Source organism: Amia ocellicauda, chromosome 8 (genome assembly GCF_036373705.1).
Source record: "Amia ocellicauda isolate fAmiCal2 chromosome 8, fAmiCal2.hap1, whole genome shotgun sequence".
Lineage (NCBI taxonomy): Eukaryota > Metazoa > Chordata > Actinopteri > Amiiformes > Amiidae > Amia > Amia ocellicauda.
In genome coordinates, this window is record NC_089857.1 from 36,893,356 (window position 1) to 36,911,729 (window position 18,374).

Genomic DNA, 18,374 nt, shown 5'->3' on the forward strand with positions numbered 1-18,374 from the left:
GCAAGTTTGTATAGTTCTCCTTTGATCACTCTATCCTGGATAGGTTCAATTTAAGGTCATGGCATTATAAGGCAGACCGGACTTGATTAAAAACCACTAACCCAACCAAAGTATGTCCTTCCTGTTACAGCACACTCTGTGATCCTGAATCATGCATTACTTACCTACAGAGCCGACACCAGCAGCTCTGAACTGGCCCAGAATGAGACTCTGTTCGCTCTCCGCCAGGGCAAGAAGTAACTCGTAGGCTTCGATGCAGTGCTCACTGCAAACAAACGGCAAATCGCATGGTAAGAAAAACATGCTGATGACAGCTCACAGCACAGGAATGCAGCACCCGTTTTGTCAAACCTGCACGAGGAGCCTGATTAAAATAGTTTATGTAAAATCAAATGATCTGACTTTGTGAAAACAGGTTCTGTAATTTTACAGACAATAAAAGGGATGCTGTTTAATAAATATAATACCATGGCTACCATGGCTAGTCCGTTCCAAAAGTCAGTCCCCTCTTTTCTCCAAGAAGAAAACATGTTTTCTTGGTTTCTGAGGGAAATATTACCCAGTATCTGCATCCAATCCACCACAGAATGATTCCAATTGAATTTTCCGAGCCTGTATCAAGGGCATGTGTACCATCTTTACTTACTGTCCAGCTGTCAAAGGCCAAGAAGGAGCTGAGAGGCAGAACAGGAACCACAGAGACCACAACATAATAAAGCACCACTCTTTCTGAAGGGTAACCTTGGCCTTACTAATAATGCCAGTCTGTTCCTGATAGTGAATTTGTGATGCAATACAAGCTGTCATACAGAATGCAGGTCACTGTGTGATGCAGTTTACAACTAGTGATCACAGTCATTAAAGTGTTCAAAATAAAACTATCTTCATGTATTTTGCAGTTTCCATCTTAAACAGAATAAAAATTTGACAGACAGTGAAGTGAGTCCAATATTTAATAAATCATTTGGCAACAGCAGAGGAATCAGCAGGAAACTTGAGGTCCCCTTTTACCTACTGACATTTTGCTCACATATTGTTGCGCTAAAGTTCTTGGCTGAGCCCCATGCAAGGAAGATGCTTCAATTAATTTACATGCAAGAGATAACTTCACCTTTATTCTGTATGAGGCAATGACCTGTTTGAAAAACACGCAATTTCCAAAGCAGGACTGTGTTCGGTGCCTTTAAATAAATCCATCAATAAAACAAGCTGGATCTCAATCTGTCCATTACTGCTTCCTAATTGGAGATAAAAGCCAGCCTATTCATCAGCTTCTTATCTTCTGAGTAAGACGTTGGGGTGATATCTAGACACAGAGATTTGCAATCCCCATTACCTCGGTTACAGTTAATAATTGCCGTATGAAGCTCTTGCGTCAGAGTAACCTTTCTTCCAAGGCAGGATTGTCAGGATAACAGATCTTTTTGGAGTGGTTTGTATTCCTCAGTCCTTAACTAATTTGAGTAATTATGCATACATGCACACTTGCAGTGATAATAAATGACACCGCTGCAGAGAGTGAAAGGTTTCAGATGGCGTTTCTCTTAAAGGGACAGCGGGAGGATGCTGAACACACACCTGTACTGCAGGGCCAGTCTGAGGGCTGTAGCATTCGACTCGTATTTCCCCACCAGCATGCTCATTCGCTCAGCATTGCTCTTGCATTCTTCCAGTGTGATTGTTAGCAAGTCATTCTGAGACTTCAAATGTTCAATGCGGCTGAAAAGCAGAAATAAACACAGACATCAACAAACAGAACACAATATTGTAATACAATACATTTTGAAAAGTAGAAATGGACTTCATTAGTGAAGCAAGCTGGCACATCACCAGTGTTGACAAACTATCAATAATGTTGATAAGTGTACAGTGCCACCCCCATGATTTAGCAGGTACCGTGCAGCAAATTATTATTTTTGATTTAATTCTTAATTAGTGTCCACTGCTGAAGTTATACAAAACAATATTTGCATGTTTTACATTTTAAGAAGTAAATCTAGTATCAGATACAGTCACAACAGATTTAATTTGTTTTCTCAAACCATACAGAAGGTATGTAAATATATCCCAGTGATAAGTGGTTTCATACACTATCTTAATATCTCAGAAATGTATGTTTTTTAAAACTATTTGACCCAACTTGTACTTTGCTTATCATTGAATTATACAGCAGCCTCATTTTCCCTATATTGAAGAGTATCTGGAAAGGAACTTTTATTGAATGCAATTGCAACATTCCATTCCCAGATTTAACTCTGAAGTTTGTAAAGATTGTTAAAGATCACTTATAACAATCAAACTAAATGAGCAACAAACCCCTCTCCCCAAAAGAGAGTCCATCTGCACTGGAAATACACATACAAGCATGTATCCTAATGTGTTAAAGTCATCTAAAGAGTCTGGCTTATTGAAAAGCCTGTCTCCAATCTTAAGGCCATTGACAATGCTCTCCGTTTATAAAGATAAATCATCCAACGGCTTGACAAGTGTCTCGTGGATGAGCCCACCTGTTCAGCCTTTCGGTTTCCACTTCAAACTCCCGGATCTTGTTCTCGGAGATGGCAGAGCCGTGCGAGTAAAGCGTCTGGAAGATTTCCTGGATGTTAGAACAGTCTTGTAAGGAATGAGCCAAGTGCTCGGCTACACTACTGGACACCTGCGCAAATAAACACAACCGTTAATCCACCCAGTATACAGTTCAGCATGCTCACACGATTGGGTGTGGCACTTCAACACTTTGTCCTTCTTTTCATCAGAACCCAAGAAGTTAAATACATCGAACTTCAACGAAACACTGAATCTTTCACAGTGATCTCATCTCTACTTTTCTGAACATTTCACAGGTTTCTGTCTTTCATTTTAAACCAAGACATATGTTGGCAAAATCAAGAAATGTGAAGTTGAGCATTCTGTGGAGTTTCCATTACCATGAATACCTAAAATTGTCAAATAAATATATAAATAAATAAAAGCATTGACTAAAATTGTGGATTATTTGTAATTTTTGCGAGTACATGCATCTGAAGGAAAGCAGGTGTCGTCCCACAGCATGAAGGACAATATCAGGTAATCTTGTAGGTTGTTAGTGAAGTTCAGAACCAATTGACAACCAAGCCCAACAGATGTGGACATAGTTGTTTTGTTTCCTGAAGAACCTTAAATCCCAAAAGCATTCAGAAGCATTCAGTTCTGGAAGAAACACATCTACATTAAGCTGACAAAACCATGGAAGACCTCCCAGCACATTTCACCTAGAGAGGAGATGGAATATATTTTAAGCCATCAGGGCTGTTATTAAACCCAAAACACATCTATTCATGAAAAAGTACTGGTTGGATCTGGTGTTCTTTACAATAGGTTCCTGCAACATTTCAGTTGAAGAGCAGCATTTATGACCCTCACGAGGGTTTTTTGGCCATGCTTGTCAGATGTATCCTGTTAGTTTTCTGCATCTTAAGCTGCCAAGTTGGAGAAACTGTCTGACTTAAAACAATTGTTAGTTCTACTGAATCCTCACTCTCGGTGATATTTTGTTTGTTTTTTTACAATGCAATAGAGCAGCTTATTGTTTTTCACAATAATAAGGCAGCTGAAAGTATTTCAATGCTCAGTATCACATGGGTCTCCTGAGACCCATTTCCCCACTCTGGGCTGAAATAGATGGGGTTCACTTCTGATTAATATTCATAATAGGCCAACTCACTGCACCAATACAGTTGGTATATTAATCGGGCAAATTATTTTTTCTCCAGGTTATGTTGAACATTAAAACATCCAGTCGCAGATCGAAAAGCAAGAATGGCAAATACAAATAATTTGTTGATGTTTAAAAACATACAGGATGACTTTCAGAGGCGTTTGCTCCAGGTTAGAATTCACTCTGCTTTTTTACAACTCCAAATACAATTCTGAATTTAAACATATTTCTCTTTCCACAGCAGTTTGTTGGAATGACACCTATTGTAACTTTTAGTTACTTGAATATTGGGAGCAAAGCTTAATCTAACACAAATAGCTTTGAAAATCACCAAGAAATAAATGCATAAATTAAAATAACAAATAAATATGTAAACACATAACAAATGATGTAATATGAACCACAGTACTAAACACAACAGTTGCTAACTACGAGCAGGTGGGACTGACCAGATGTTAATAGCACAAAACTATAAACTGTTTTTGTGTATTTCATATATAAGATTAGATTTTAATTTATATTGAGATTCAGATTTTTGGAGCATCTAATTAGATATGGGTATCCACTGTGTATATATTAGTGCTATAAACTGGTACAAGCTGTAAGTCATATTTTATACTAATAATATCAAATGGCTTTCTGAAGTCTTGGAAGTTCAAAGCATAGCTATATAAAATAACTGGTGCATTTCAAAATGACAATCCTCTAATATTGCTTTTTCATGTAAGTCTCAAGTTACTTCCCAACTTGCAGCATTTAATTCCTCTGCTGGCTTTAATAAGCTACATATGGCCCAAAAAAACCCTAGTAATTGGTTGAACTCTAGTTAAAATTAATGATACATTTAATTTTAAACTTGATATATTAAATATGAATAAAATACTAATTCAGATGTCACATGTACGTACCAATGTTTGCGTTTCATATCAGGGCCAACACGATGCCAACTGAAATCGAATTGTAATCGAAGTCAAATTAGCTTTTACAATGTTTTTATAGGTTTTATATAATCATCGTCTGAGGTTAATTAGCAGTAATTTGTGCAAGGCTGCAATGTATATCCTGTTGCAAATCTGCTAGAGCCGCCAATGGTGGTAATGCTATCAGAATCATTATAATCGATTTTCTTTCATGTAAACAAAGTACATTCCTATCGTGCAAACCGGAGGCCTCGAACAGCATTCAGATGATCAAAACAGCAAGTTGAATCTACAGACATATAAATCAATGAACCGACCCGAATGTGACTCCAGCAGCTTTATTTATCCCGGGATGGAAAAAATAAAAGTACTGACACTGCCGGTGCTCCTATTGTATGTTTTTTAAAGGAGGGGGGTTGTGTATTGTGTTAGAGGTGGCTGTCTTAGATTGCAATGAAGAGCTAGATCAAATCAGGATGAGTGACATCTTACTGCCCAAGTCCTGACCTCTCTCCCTGCAAACTGCTGCTCTTATAACCAAACTAATAATATCCAATTGACTTGGGGGGAGAAGGGCAATCCACTTTGGTTTGGAAATTGCGGGTCACATCTTACCCCTATACTGCTGATTTCCGAGCCCAGAACTGGCCTGTCTGAAGATGAGGACTCAGACCTTGTTTTGGAGAGTTTAACTCGTTCTGCAACCTATCGAAATGAAATATAAACAAAATGAAATCAACAGACAAATGAAACACAGCTAACAATGGCCACAGATGAACTGGTGCATAAGCCACGGTGAGTGAACAGAGCAGGAAACGGCAGAGGAAGCTTTTAATAAAAAGGCGTCTATAGTGTTCAGAGAGAAATGTGACAACTGTAAGGCATTCAGACACATTTAAAATGATTTTATTGCTGTCAAGTCCCCTTGTAGCATAAGGCAGGGGGCAACGGCAAGCAGAGACAGAAGCTCCTCAGAGGCCCAAGATGTTACTGCCCACAAAACTGCAGCCTTTGCCCAGAAATAGCATGCACCGAGAGCCACGTTGCTGATTAATTCATTTGTTTGTTCAGGGTCACGGCCTTCTACCCTGCCAGCTTGCCTGTAGCTGCATCCCTCACCTTGGCAATGGGGATGTCATTGCTGCTGCTGCTGGTGCTGAGCTCTCCGGTGCTGGGGTTGATGGGTCGGTTGGCCGGGGTCAGTCTCCCTGGGCTGGACGGCCCAGATGCCTGGACACTCTGCAGCCGTGTCTGTAGTTCCCGTACCTGAGGAGATGACCAGTTGAAAGAGAGTTGATGTCTCTCTTCTAGTCTCCATGCAGCAGACAAGCCAGTACGCCAGGTAACAAACAGAATGGGTTCAGAAAAAGTTCAGCCTGTCAAATCAACCGCTGCCAACACTTTGATGAAGAAGAAAAAAAAAAAACACCAACCAGAAAACACACTGAGGTTGTGTCATACATCTCAACATTTTAATGAGAATAAAAAAGACAACAAACAACTCCAATAAAGTAATCCCAGGTAACACGCAACCTTTTTATGTTTTAAATTCAAAAGCAGTTTCTCTGCTTCATGTCAACCACGGGCTAAACGCAGACAACAAAACTTCATAGCTTTCCTCCCAGTTCCCTAATGATCAAGCATAAACGAAGTTATTATATTTCAGTTAGATCTAGATACATCAAAGGAATATCACATTTTCTAGTTACAAGAGAGTGGTACTTCAACCTTCAGAGCAATAAGGACATCGTTTTGTGCTCCATGTCATCATTAATAAGTATTAAAACATTAAGGAGGAATTTCCAGAAAACCTTAAAGCATTAGCATTACCTTGCTCATAATTATTGTCTATTTATTTGGCTAATGTTTTTGTCCAAGGCAAACCACATTCAACAACAAACTACATTTTAAATATGATGACTCTGAATCAATCAGGCTACTTAAGACTATTTTAGAAAATGTGCACAGTGGAAACAAAAGTTTGCTATGTAGCATACATGACCTAAAAGTGTTAACGAGCTGTAAAGCTTTTCCGTTTGACCTCTCTTTTTTTGGACTGCAAATCCAGATCTGACCAGCTGGAAGCCAAGTAATGCATGTATATTTTGCTACTGATAGTTCCCCAATGACTCAGTTGAAAATATCAAGTATTCATTTCAGAAAGTGCATTTGGCTGTAACCTTCTGGTCATTTTCTTTTCCAGGAATATACAAGTCCCTGTCCTTGTGCCAAAAACATCCTAACCTTCTGTTAGGCACAGTAACAGTTTTTATAGACTTTACATTTACTTCCATATTAGACTCTAGACAACTGTGTATGGTCAACTCTTCCTTGTTTCACTCCTATTGAGGAGAAGCCAAACAACAATGACATCTCATTCTGCAACCAGAAAGCTCCCCAGAAACATTGCATTCACAGGCAAGCCCGATCTCAGAGAATTCATGAGGTCAGATAACACCGGCACATCTGCTGCTCTCTCCTGCCAACCAACAGTTCTATTGTTCGCATGATAATGGTTTTTGTTCCCAACATAACAAATGCAATAAAAAATATATATATTTGTCTCAGAAAAATATATATAAAAAAATCTTATCAGCATAAGCAGTTAGTGTTGAGAAAGAAATTAATGCAGGTCTTTAAATAAAACTAGATATTTGATGTTGGTTTTAAATAAAGCACGTTTATTACCAATTCTTGCAGTTTGTGACACGCAGTTTGAGGTAATAATGCTACAACACTTTGACACAGTTAACATCAGCCTGGAACATTTTTAAAAAGACAGACATATTTTAAGCATTTAATTTTTGCACAGGCTTAATGCATGTGTTAGTAAATGGCCAAATTGTATTCGGGGAATTCTATAGTAAAGCAATACAAAATGATTTTCTGGAGTGGCTAAGGGTTGCTGTGCATGCTGTTACTTAGCTACTGCTCCTACAAATGCACACAGCCCGTTAACAGCAGGACTCAGTAACTGAATGTATTTAATGTCTAATTTTATTAAAGGTCTAACAAGCCTCTGAAAGTCTTTGGAGAACACAAAATTCGATTACAAGTCTTAAAGTGGTAGACGTATTGATTTGGTCATCTCCAACTTATTTTACCCTGACAAAGTAATTCATTCAACAATTAAATCCAAAGCACATTTTAGTACTTTTTACAAATAAAAGCATATAATAAGAAACGTGTGTTCTCATACAAAGCCGTGTCCTAATATACAGAGTTCTACTTTTATTTGTATGCTGCTATCTCATAAAGGTGTAAATAAAACAATTAAAACATGTGAAAAACAATTAAAACATGTGAGTGATGAGTCTAAAGGGCAGAACAGAAGCAAATCCAAAATTTCAGATGAATTACCGTTTTCGCAAAAGTTGTCTGTGCTAATTAGTATTGACTGTTGTGAGCAATGCAGAGCAGAATAATCAATTTCTGACATTCAAAAAAAAAACTCTGAACATCACAAAACATGAATTACTCCACAAGCAGAAATAATTACTATGTGACTTTCTTTATACGGGATAACTAGCAATAAACTCTAGTATTTGTTTTTATGTAGGCCTTAATGTCTTACTATATATATGAAGACAACATTTTCATAGTTTACTTTGGCATGATGACCAGTACAGACAGGCCTATATTTTAAAAACGTGAAATTAATATTAGCAGAAATAATCTATTATTTAACAAAAAAAGAATTCATGCAAGTATATTGAATGCATTTTACAATGTCTTATTTCTACTACCTGTAAGACATCCCCAGAGGTGCAACACACTTTACTACGATACTGTGCACACAGAATTATGCAAAACCTTGGCTATCAGAGAAGCCCAGCAAAATGTTATAATCGTTCAAAGCCATACCCCCCCACCCCTCTTAAGAAACACCATCAGGGTTTCCCACAGCTATATTCAGGCCAGGCGGCCCGCCCGGACAAAACTTGGTGCCGCCAAACAAATTGCGTAAACGTCTTGGAAAAAAAAAAAAAAAAAAGATTGTTTGATGGCCCCCTCACGATGATAAACAAACATTATTATTTCCCCCATACATGAAAAAGATTATCAGAAATGTATGGGCAACACACACATTCCTGTAAAAGATGCACAGTATTGTACGCGTGAGTGTGTTGTAACTGCTCTGCTTGGACAAAGGCAGGAAGTCCATTTCCTTGACTACTCACCCGTCTCCTAAGGCGGTCCCTCTCCTCGCGGATGGCATTCATTGTGGCCTTCGTCCGGTTGAGGTCTTCCTCTTTGCTGCAGAGCATTGCCGTCAGGCTCTCATTCTCTTCCCTCAGGCCAGCCAGCTCCTTCTCCCAGCGAGACCGCTCTTCGGCCAGGCTGGGGTAGAAATCCCTCCCAAGAGCCCCCTCGATCTCCTCCACTGTCTGCATGGGTAACACACCACACCGAGAGGACGGTCAACCATCTGCAAAACCTTACGGTGTCCCGAGTTCACTTCCATTCACACCATAATTTATAAGCATCCCAAAAGGGATAGAAAGTACAACAACTGTATTGATTACACTATGTAACACAATTTTTGTTCCTGGGTAGTAAGTGTTATTTCCTAATTGCTTATGCCTCAAAAGTATAGAGAATGTCTATTATTCCCCACAAACTTTGCTTTTGTGACCAGGACAGTGATATTTTGAAATGCATCCATTTCCAATGAGGAAACGGGCGACTTTGTCTTTTCGTTCACTTAAAGTCAGAAAAAAACAACATATGAATCCAAATTAACATGTATTTACAAAAATGACTACAAAAGATTTAGAAGTGAGTAGTTTTTTGAGATTTACGATTATACTGTAAATACACTATAATCGTAAATCTCGAAAAACTAATCGCTTCTAAATCTTTTGTAGAAGTGTTATCCAGCGGCAACCTACTGAGAGATTCAGACAGAACCACATAGTTAATGTAAGAGGGCCCTACAGTAAATGTTGTGTATACTTTGATAAGGGGCTTAAAGACGGCATTACCAAGAAACAAAAGCAGCCTACATATTGTTGTATCTGGGGTAATATGACTAGTCTGAATAAATAACATGGTAAAAAGCATTTTGTATGCATTAAGTGCAGTGGATAAACATGTGAGCCCTATACTAGATGTGATTTCTATACAACTGTACTGTGTTTACTCTCCTCACTCAATGGAGGAGTGGAACAGGAAGCTGATGTCACCACAGAACACATCGGCATTAACAGATTTGCTTAATGCCAAGTCGCTCTGCACATAAAGCATTTGTTTGAAAAGTAAATCATTGCATTTTCTGGGAGAGGAGACAGCCCTAAGCCCAGGGTTTAATTCACCCTACGAGTGACAATTGTTATCGCCCTCGTCTGCCTCCTCTCATTCCCTAGACAGACATTTCACTTGAAAAGGTTTTGACACAGCAATTTAAGAGGAAAAACGTGAGCTTTACAGTCTTGGAATTCTGCTAGGCCACCACAGATGTATACATTTATCTTAATTTCATATTCAGAGTGGTCTAACTCATGTTGACTGCAAGGTCTGCCTTATAACCCTACAGTGGAGACAATAACTTGTCTTATGGGAAAGTAAAAGCCCACATTTAAAAGTCTTATTAAAAGAGTGTCAGTACTGTCTATTGCCACATCACTCTGCACTCGCTTAAATGATCACTAAAACACATTTATTATCTGGGCTTCGTTTTAAGAAGGATTAGAATCGGTTTGTTGCCGACTCATTCCCCAATAATCTGCCCTTCGAAGCTAAGTATTTGCTATCTCATAACAAAGGCTAATTGGATTAGGATTTAATGTACTTTGGGAGCAAAGATACAGTGGACCTCTATTTGGAATCATTTTAGCTAATGAAGATGACGAGTTCAAGCTGCCAATATGATTAACACAACAGCAGCTCTCGCTCTTCATTTACCCTGAGGAAGGATTTCACCTATGCAGTTGATCAGCATACCCTCTATGCTGTTTTAAGCAATTCTTTACATGTCCAGTGGGAATGATGAGCACCAGACTCTCATACCCTTATTACTGAGCACAGGCCTTGGCTGGCATACGAGATGAGTGTTGATAACAGGCCCCATGTTGTACAAGACACTACTAGACAAGTCATGAGGGTTAGATCATCTGTTTTATGATAAATCTGATTTTTTTTTTTTTTACATTATGCAGCATCTGACCCAGATGTAACTATTCACTGCACAGGCACTGAAGTAAAGTGTACATAACTTTGCCTATACCAAAATAAGTTTAAATTAATCTATGCGTTAGTTGTCAAATGTGCATATATATAATAACCTATAAAAAAAACACACACACCAATATATATCGTATGTATAGGTTTTGTTGCAGGACTCTCCAGTAATGAAACAAAAATCACATTGTTTCACTGCAATATATATATCACCATCACCACCATACACACATATATATATATTCTTCTCACTCAGTGATACAGAAAAAAGGTGAGAAATGTAAAATTCTACTCTTGTCATATGCTGCAGGTTTCAGTCATTTGTCCTGCCTACTCTTTTGCTTTAAGCCAGCAGTTGACATGTCTGTAATGAATATTCCTGCCACAACATCAAATCACATTCCATTAATCAATTTCTCACCAAACAATGAGCAATCTATTCGAGGCCTGCCTGGTATTTGTCTATCAAGAAGGCAATATTCAGCATTTTCAAGTAGTACTGTGACAGTTGTGCCAAGCAGATTATGACTGAGGAGCCACAAATAAAATTTCTGTCAACAAGAAAGCTGAGCAAAGCTCTATTATAAAGAAACTGGTTCTCGTCCAGCGGCTATAGCCTTTGGAAAGCAAGGCAATGGAGCGCAGATAAGAAAAAAAAAACAACAACAATTGCTCCGTATTTCACTATGACGACGGAGTGGAATAACATTAGAACGGTTTTACAATTTGTGTGCGTCATTTCCACAATATTCATATAACACTATAACATTCATAGTTTCTCAGAAGAGGAAAAACGAAGGTAATGACAATTATGAATGTTTACAGCTTGCCTCATATGAGACATTGTCAAGCACCACCCTAATTTCTTACTTGGTTGTGACGTGTCAAAAGAGAATGTTAGAAACAGCTCGTGTCAAACTAGCAAGCGGGAAAGCTGTCACCCGCTGTTTGAAGGCTGACAGTGTAAAGCGGCTGCATGTGTGCCACACAGTACCTTGATCGCCAGGTCACAGTGCTCACTGGCAGTGGTCAGCTGTTCGATGTGCCGGTCCACATCCGCCACGGACAGACTGCAGCTGCTCTTCTTCCGGCCACAGACCACGCTCTCCAGGCCAGTCAGGACCCTCTGCAGCTCGGAGTTCAGGTCACTACAGTTATCTGTCAACACAACGGAGCACAAGAGAGGACCGACCTAGTCTTGTGAAATGTCATATTCCAGCTCGGAAGTTTTGGTCGGGTCGTACAGTGTGTGATGCTTTGAGATGAAAAGGCATTTGAGAAAACAGAAGTGGAAAGACTCAAAAGGAAACTACATTGCCTTACTTAGGCTTTGGACTGTTGTATGATGCATAATTAATATATATATACACTCACCTAAAGGATTATTAGGAACACCATACTAATACTGTGTTTGACCCCCTTTCGCCTTCAGAACTGCCTTAATTCTACGTGGCATTGATTCAACAAGGTGCTGAAAGCATTCTTTAGAAATGTTGGCCCATATTGATAGGATAGCATCTTGCAGTTGATGGAGATTTGTGGGATGCACATCCAGGGCACGAAGCTCCCGTTCCACCACATCCCAAAGATGCTCTATTGGGTTGAGATCTGGTGACTGTGGGGGCCAGTTTAGTACAGTGAACTCATTGTCATGTTCAAGAAACCAATTTGAAATGATTCGACCTTTGTGACATGGTGCATTATCCTGCTGGAAGTAGCCATCAGAGGATGGGTACATGGTGGTCATAAAGGGATGGACATGGTCAGAAACAATGCTCAGGTAGGCCGTGGCATTTATACGATGCCCAATTGGCACTAAGGGGCCTAAAGTGTGCCAAGAAAACATCCCCCACACCATTACACCACCACCACCAGCCTGCACAGTGGTAACAAGGCATGATGGATCCATGTTCTCATTCTGTTTACGCCAAATTCTGACTCTACCATCTGAATGTCTCAACAGAAATCGAGACTCATCAGACCAGGCAACATTTTTCCAGTCTTCAACTGTCCAATTTTGGTGAGCTTGTGCAAATTGTAGCCTCTTTTTCCTATTTGTAGTGGAGATGAGTGGTACCTGGTGGGGTCTTCTGCTGTTGTAGCCCATCCGCCTCAAGGCATTTTTGCCCATAAGACTGCCGCATACTGGATGTTTTTCCCTTTTCACACCATTCTTTGTAAACCCTAGAAATGGTTGTGCGTGAAAATCCCAGTAACTGAGCAGATTGTGAAATACTCAGACCGGCCCGTCTGGCACCAACAACCATGCCACGCTCAAAATTGCTTAAATCACCTTTCTTTCCCATTCAGACATTCAGTTTGGAGTTCAGGAGATTGTCTTGACCAGGACCACACCCCTAAATGCATTGAAGCAACTGCCATGTGATTGGTTGGTTAGATAATTGCATTAATGAGAAATTGAACAGGTGTTCCTAATAATCCTTTAGGTGAGTGTGTGTATATATATATATATATATATATATATATATATATATATATATATATATATTAAGGGGATAATATTTAACAAACAAAGTAAATAAAGAAATAAGCTTATTGTGCAATGTTCTATTCCTGTAATGTGATGGCGTACATTCCTCTAGGTCTGTTATCTTTGCCTGTGAACTCAATAAAATAGGTAAACAGCCCGAGAGGGAAAATGAACAGTTTGTGCAAAAGTATCAAAATAATCGAAAAAACCAATGGTAAGTGAAATGTTATATTCACTGGCTCTTTAAACATTAAACAGAGACCCAGGGCCATTTCCCTTTTGCTTAATCTCTTGTTAAGGGCAGCCAAAGAAAACTGTAGCTGAAGGCAGATGGTTGTCTATCGAATGCCAAGGTTTATATCCTCTCTCTGCCCTTTTCTTAAAGGTTTCACACTGCAAATGTTCACAATGGAAAATCAACAAATTAGTGTTAAATTGCTGGTCTTAGAGAGGATAGCCCATATTTATTAAAACATAATCTATGTGGCAGCGATAACACACTTTGCTTAGTTTGCCTTCTGATGACTCAAGTTTAATTCCCATTCCTCATGTGCTGATGAGCCGTTTTTTTTTTTTTTTTTTTACACGCAGAAGTCAGTCCCTCAGTTCAAACAGATAAGGTCTGCTATTCAACAGCTTTCAATACTTCAAGGCTGGAACTTAGGTGTTACAGAGTAGGGAAAATCTCCACACCACATGTCACTATCTTGCTTTTGTACAGGACAGGGGAATTGATTTAGCCTGAGAATAAGTTTCAGTATATGCACATCAAAATATGCTAATGCTGTTTTTAAAAAGGGACATTATTTTTCTCTTGCAAATGCAAATTCAATTAAAAACTTTAAGGGATGTAATGATTAACTGAGAATGCTTAATGCTTCAGGCATAGTTCCTTGTTTACTTCTAAAGTTGTATTCCTCTGTGTGAGGGAAAAATCCATTTACATTAGATTATATCTGCAATGTTCTGTCAAAAGAAAAGGTTATATGAAGGGATAATTAAAAGAGTCAGGGAACTGAAATAATGAATATCTTTTCACATAATGACAGGTAGCCCGGTACTGTTATTTTCAAAGATTACCATGTAGGTACAATCATGTTTTCTAATATAAATTAATGCTGTATAATTAGATTCTATTTAAACATAATAACATCAGATTAACATATTACAATTAGCTGCTCAATTAAATCTGTCCAGAACTGACAGTCAATATACAACAAACAATTAAACTTCCATTTAAGCACCTCAAGCTTGCACAAGAGCCTATATCCTACCTGGGCAATATAAAGAGATGGGAATGAATTCCTTCAAACACAAAGACAACAATCGTCTGCTTGCACATATATTTCAGAGTTACTCATTAGAAGTGAGGGTTCATTTCAAATTAATGAGCTGAGAAACATATATACTTAAGTTAGAACAATCTTCTCAGGAGATGTACACTTACTCTATCCGATCAATAACCTTGTGTGCTGGAATAGCATGCCAAGCAAGTCTGGCAACTGAGAATGAAGGCTTGCTATAGGTTGCCTATATGAAAGGTATGATCCTTATCTTATAATAAACCTTCAAAGCTGTTCTGCATACATTACATTTTAAATGACTGTTTCTATCCCAAAAAACTACTCTTATCTTGATTCCAGGGTTTATTGAGAGATTCCCTCCATCTTAATCATAGACTCTGATGAACTTTATTTACACACAAAGAAAATAATTAAGGAAACAGAATTCTACATACATCCAGTGTGTGAACTGATTCAGGGACTATTTCATACAGACTTATAGTGCTAAATTTCCGTTAGGCCAGTGACATCTTACACGTTCAAATTAAAATCAATTTGGCAATAGATGACTTGTAAACCTTTGATATGAGAATCATGAAGGCCTTGCCCAACACATCTACACAACCTATTTAAACCACACAGCCTTCATCAAACGGTCTACTGGTCTCCTTTGGGGGCGGGGCTTCCAGGAGTTGGTGATGTCTTACCCATGTCGGCGGTGACCATGGTGGACTGGTTTTCGGGCACGGAAACAGAGTTCTGGTCCTGGTCTATACTGCGCCCATCCTCCTGGGCCTCTTGCTGGCTGTGACTGAGCTCCGAGCGCAGCTCCGAGTATTCATCCTCCTCCCTGAGGAAGACAACACAGCGAGAGCTTGGGTGATGATGAAGAGAGAAAATCTAACAGGTAATACTTCCAGGAAAACCCTAAAAAAGCTTGACCTCCCCACCCAATTAGTATTGGTAGAAATGTAAAATTGACAATTAAACACATAAGTTAAATTACACTATCTGATTGTATATTATACACTACATTTAAAGTGTTATAACTTTATGGGGCCTCTAACCTACAGTGACTTAACAGCAGACAATAATATCTGAGTTTTAATAAATTTGGTTTAAATCTCTGGTTGCTGGGCTTGGTAGGATTCACATGCCACAGGCTGGGGAATAATGTGCAAATATACACACTTAATCCAGAATTTATAGTATTTCTTAGTTAAACTTCAAAGTGTGTTTTACCAAGATATATTACATATATCTTTTTTCTTTTCTTTCTCATAAGCCGACTCAATATTGTCTGTGTTGAGAATCACTGCAGGCACTGGCAATGCATACATTTGAATAATCGTTATCTGCTGGTCATATCCAAGTTTCAGAGTGTCCTCCATTTTCACACCTCTATCAATAAGTAGATATTAGCTCCTTACCATCTCTGGGAGTAAATCAAAATAGGGAGAGAAAATATTTGCTGTGGCACAGATCCTGTATAACATAGGCTCCATACTTTTTTAATAGGATCCCTTGTTTTCCAGGGATTAGATGAGAAAAAATATTCATAGATACACACTCCTTCACATACACCCACACATACAAATACGGAAGGCAACCATATTGTCCAATTGTTAATCCACTGGTGGACAACAAAAGTCTGTCCCTCACTGAGTACTGTCCATGACTTCCCTTGACAGACAGGTTGCTGAATGTACGGGAACAGACAGAGATTGCAGTCCAGATTCTAGCAATCGTAAGCATCATTTTTCATCTCCCATTTTTGATTCTTCCAGCCTTCAGTGTCTGAAGGACCCTGTGGGTGAAGTATCTGGGCATGAAGTAAGTCTTTAAGCTGTCGGTAAATCAGATGCTGCTTGGAGCAATGTATATATTATAACAGGCACAACAGATTGATGTGTCTTTGTGACGACCAATAATGCACTCTTCGCCAAATATCCAGTTAAAAAAAAGTACTGCTCATTATAAAACACGTTTTCCTGCCAACTCCTCCAGCCAAGGAGAAAAAAACAACAAACACAAATAGACACGGGGCTTTTCCATCACTGTTGACATACGGTGAGAACTGGGCTAAATACTGCACACGTTTGACAGGCTCGAAGCACACTGTGACATGAAACTGAATTTCATGTCTGTGTAAAGTTATGATAGCACACAATACAAAGAGTTATTAGGAGCAATATTTTTATGTGGTTCTTAAACACCAAACATATGTTGTCTGAAATGCTCGAGAGCAGGCTATTATTTCTCAGATCAATGAATACGGTTGCTGATGGCGAGCTTCCTCTCGCTTCGAACTCTTTTGTAAACAGGACAATGACAGCGACTGTGCTCCCCAATTGAATCGTGCTTCATTTAGGAGAGAGAGTCAAGTGTGCAAGGATGCTAGAAATTAAAAAGTGTACTTCACAGAATTAGAATTCTACATAATGAAACCACTTAAATATCAGTTAACATTCTATGAATAGATAATTATTAGTTGCCACACATGAGTTAACAATAATTAGCTTTTTTTTTTTGCACTTAGTACTCACGGCGATACAGGTTTGTCAAAAGGGTAATTCTTCTGCTCACTGACATGCCAAGGCTCATTCGAAAAGGTACTTAAGCTTGCAAAACATCTTACTGTAGAGAGGGTATTGGCTACTGCTCTTATTTAGAGGATACAATGCACTATTCCCACAGTCCCATTCCTAGCTTTTAATACTGACTCCCAAACTAAGTCAATTGCAAAACAAAATGAATTCATTTATCTAAACACAGATTAGATTATATCTGAAAATTCAACAGCACATGAAAAAATACAGAAGACCCATTCTTTCAATTAGAACATCAGCTGCTCGTAAACTGCTTCTGAATACATGCAAGCCTTTTCCCACCTGTACTGATTTGAAAATCTTCCAACAGCCACACATAAGGCTATGAAACCAAGAACAAAAAATGCTATCACTTGTTTATTTTTCTAGGGAATGCTCATTCTTATCACCTGAAAGAGTTGGGTTTTAAGATGGGAATCATATCTGAACAGATATTTTTAGTTTTATTATTTGGCTATAGATGACTAAAACAAGTAGCGGTATGAAACCACCACAGTTAAAAAAGGAAACTCGAGTGATTGATAGTCTTCTTTCAGCACCTGTGGTTATAGTTTTGTACGCAGTTATGAAGTCAAGTGAGATTAATGGTTTAAGAGTGGTTCAAATGTTTCATAGCACAGTCCAGCCTGCAATCTCTGTTTTAAGACCTCTGAACAGCTCAGAACAGCCTTGTGAGATTCAACAAGTCCTTCACCAGCGGGAACAAAATGTAATACTGATCAAAAATGGCTTTTCTGTGACACTACAGTTGAAATGTATCTAATTTTATTACTACAGCCTTTAAAAAAAAAAAAAAAAAAGTTAAGGTTAAAGTTAATTAAGCCACTGCACTTCTAAGGACATCTGTTTTTTTTCCAGCTTCTGGCCTTTTCTGGTGTAATCAAACATTTATATCACAGGGTGTGTAAAACAGAAACCTGTTGTACACCGCACACAGGCAAACAAGATGCAGTATACTGGCATTTTGTCCATCCACTGCAGAAGGCTGACAGGAAAGAGAAATGACCTTGATTATTGCAAGTGCAGTACAAGCTGGAATCGAATTAATCATGAAAAAGTGGAACGCTTCTTACTAGGATACGGGGGAATATGTGTTCAGCAATCTATACAGGAAGAACACTGTAGGCAAACAACCAGAATTAATTCCCCCACCATCACCTTTTTTAACATAACCTTTGCTGAGTCTCATAAAGA

General features: G+C 38.7%; 1 protein-coding gene across 4 annotated transcripts in view; it reads right to left on the reverse strand.

The window, feature by feature from the left end:
• mcc (MCC regulator of WNT signaling pathway) overlaps positions 1–18,374 on the reverse strand; it is a 128,774-nt gene that overhangs the window by 13,008 nt on the left and 97,392 nt on the right. For all 4 annotated transcript variants that reach the window (XM_066711282.1, XM_066711281.1, XM_066711284.1 and 1 more), the window contains 8 exons: positions 15,279–15,421; positions 11,792–11,955; positions 8,799–9,005; positions 5,737–5,883; positions 5,233–5,322; positions 2,508–2,656; positions 1,579–1,719; positions 165–265 (listed from right to left, as the gene is read on the reverse strand). In XM_066711282.1, the coding sequence (XP_066567379.1) occupies positions 165–265; positions 1,579–1,719; positions 2,508–2,656; positions 5,233–5,322; positions 5,737–5,883; positions 8,799–9,005; positions 11,792–11,955; positions 15,279–15,421 (1,142 nt within the window). The remainder of the gene's footprint in view (positions 1–164; positions 266–1,578; positions 1,720–2,507; positions 2,657–5,232; positions 5,323–5,736; positions 5,884–8,798; positions 9,006–11,791; positions 11,956–15,278; positions 15,422–18,374) is intronic.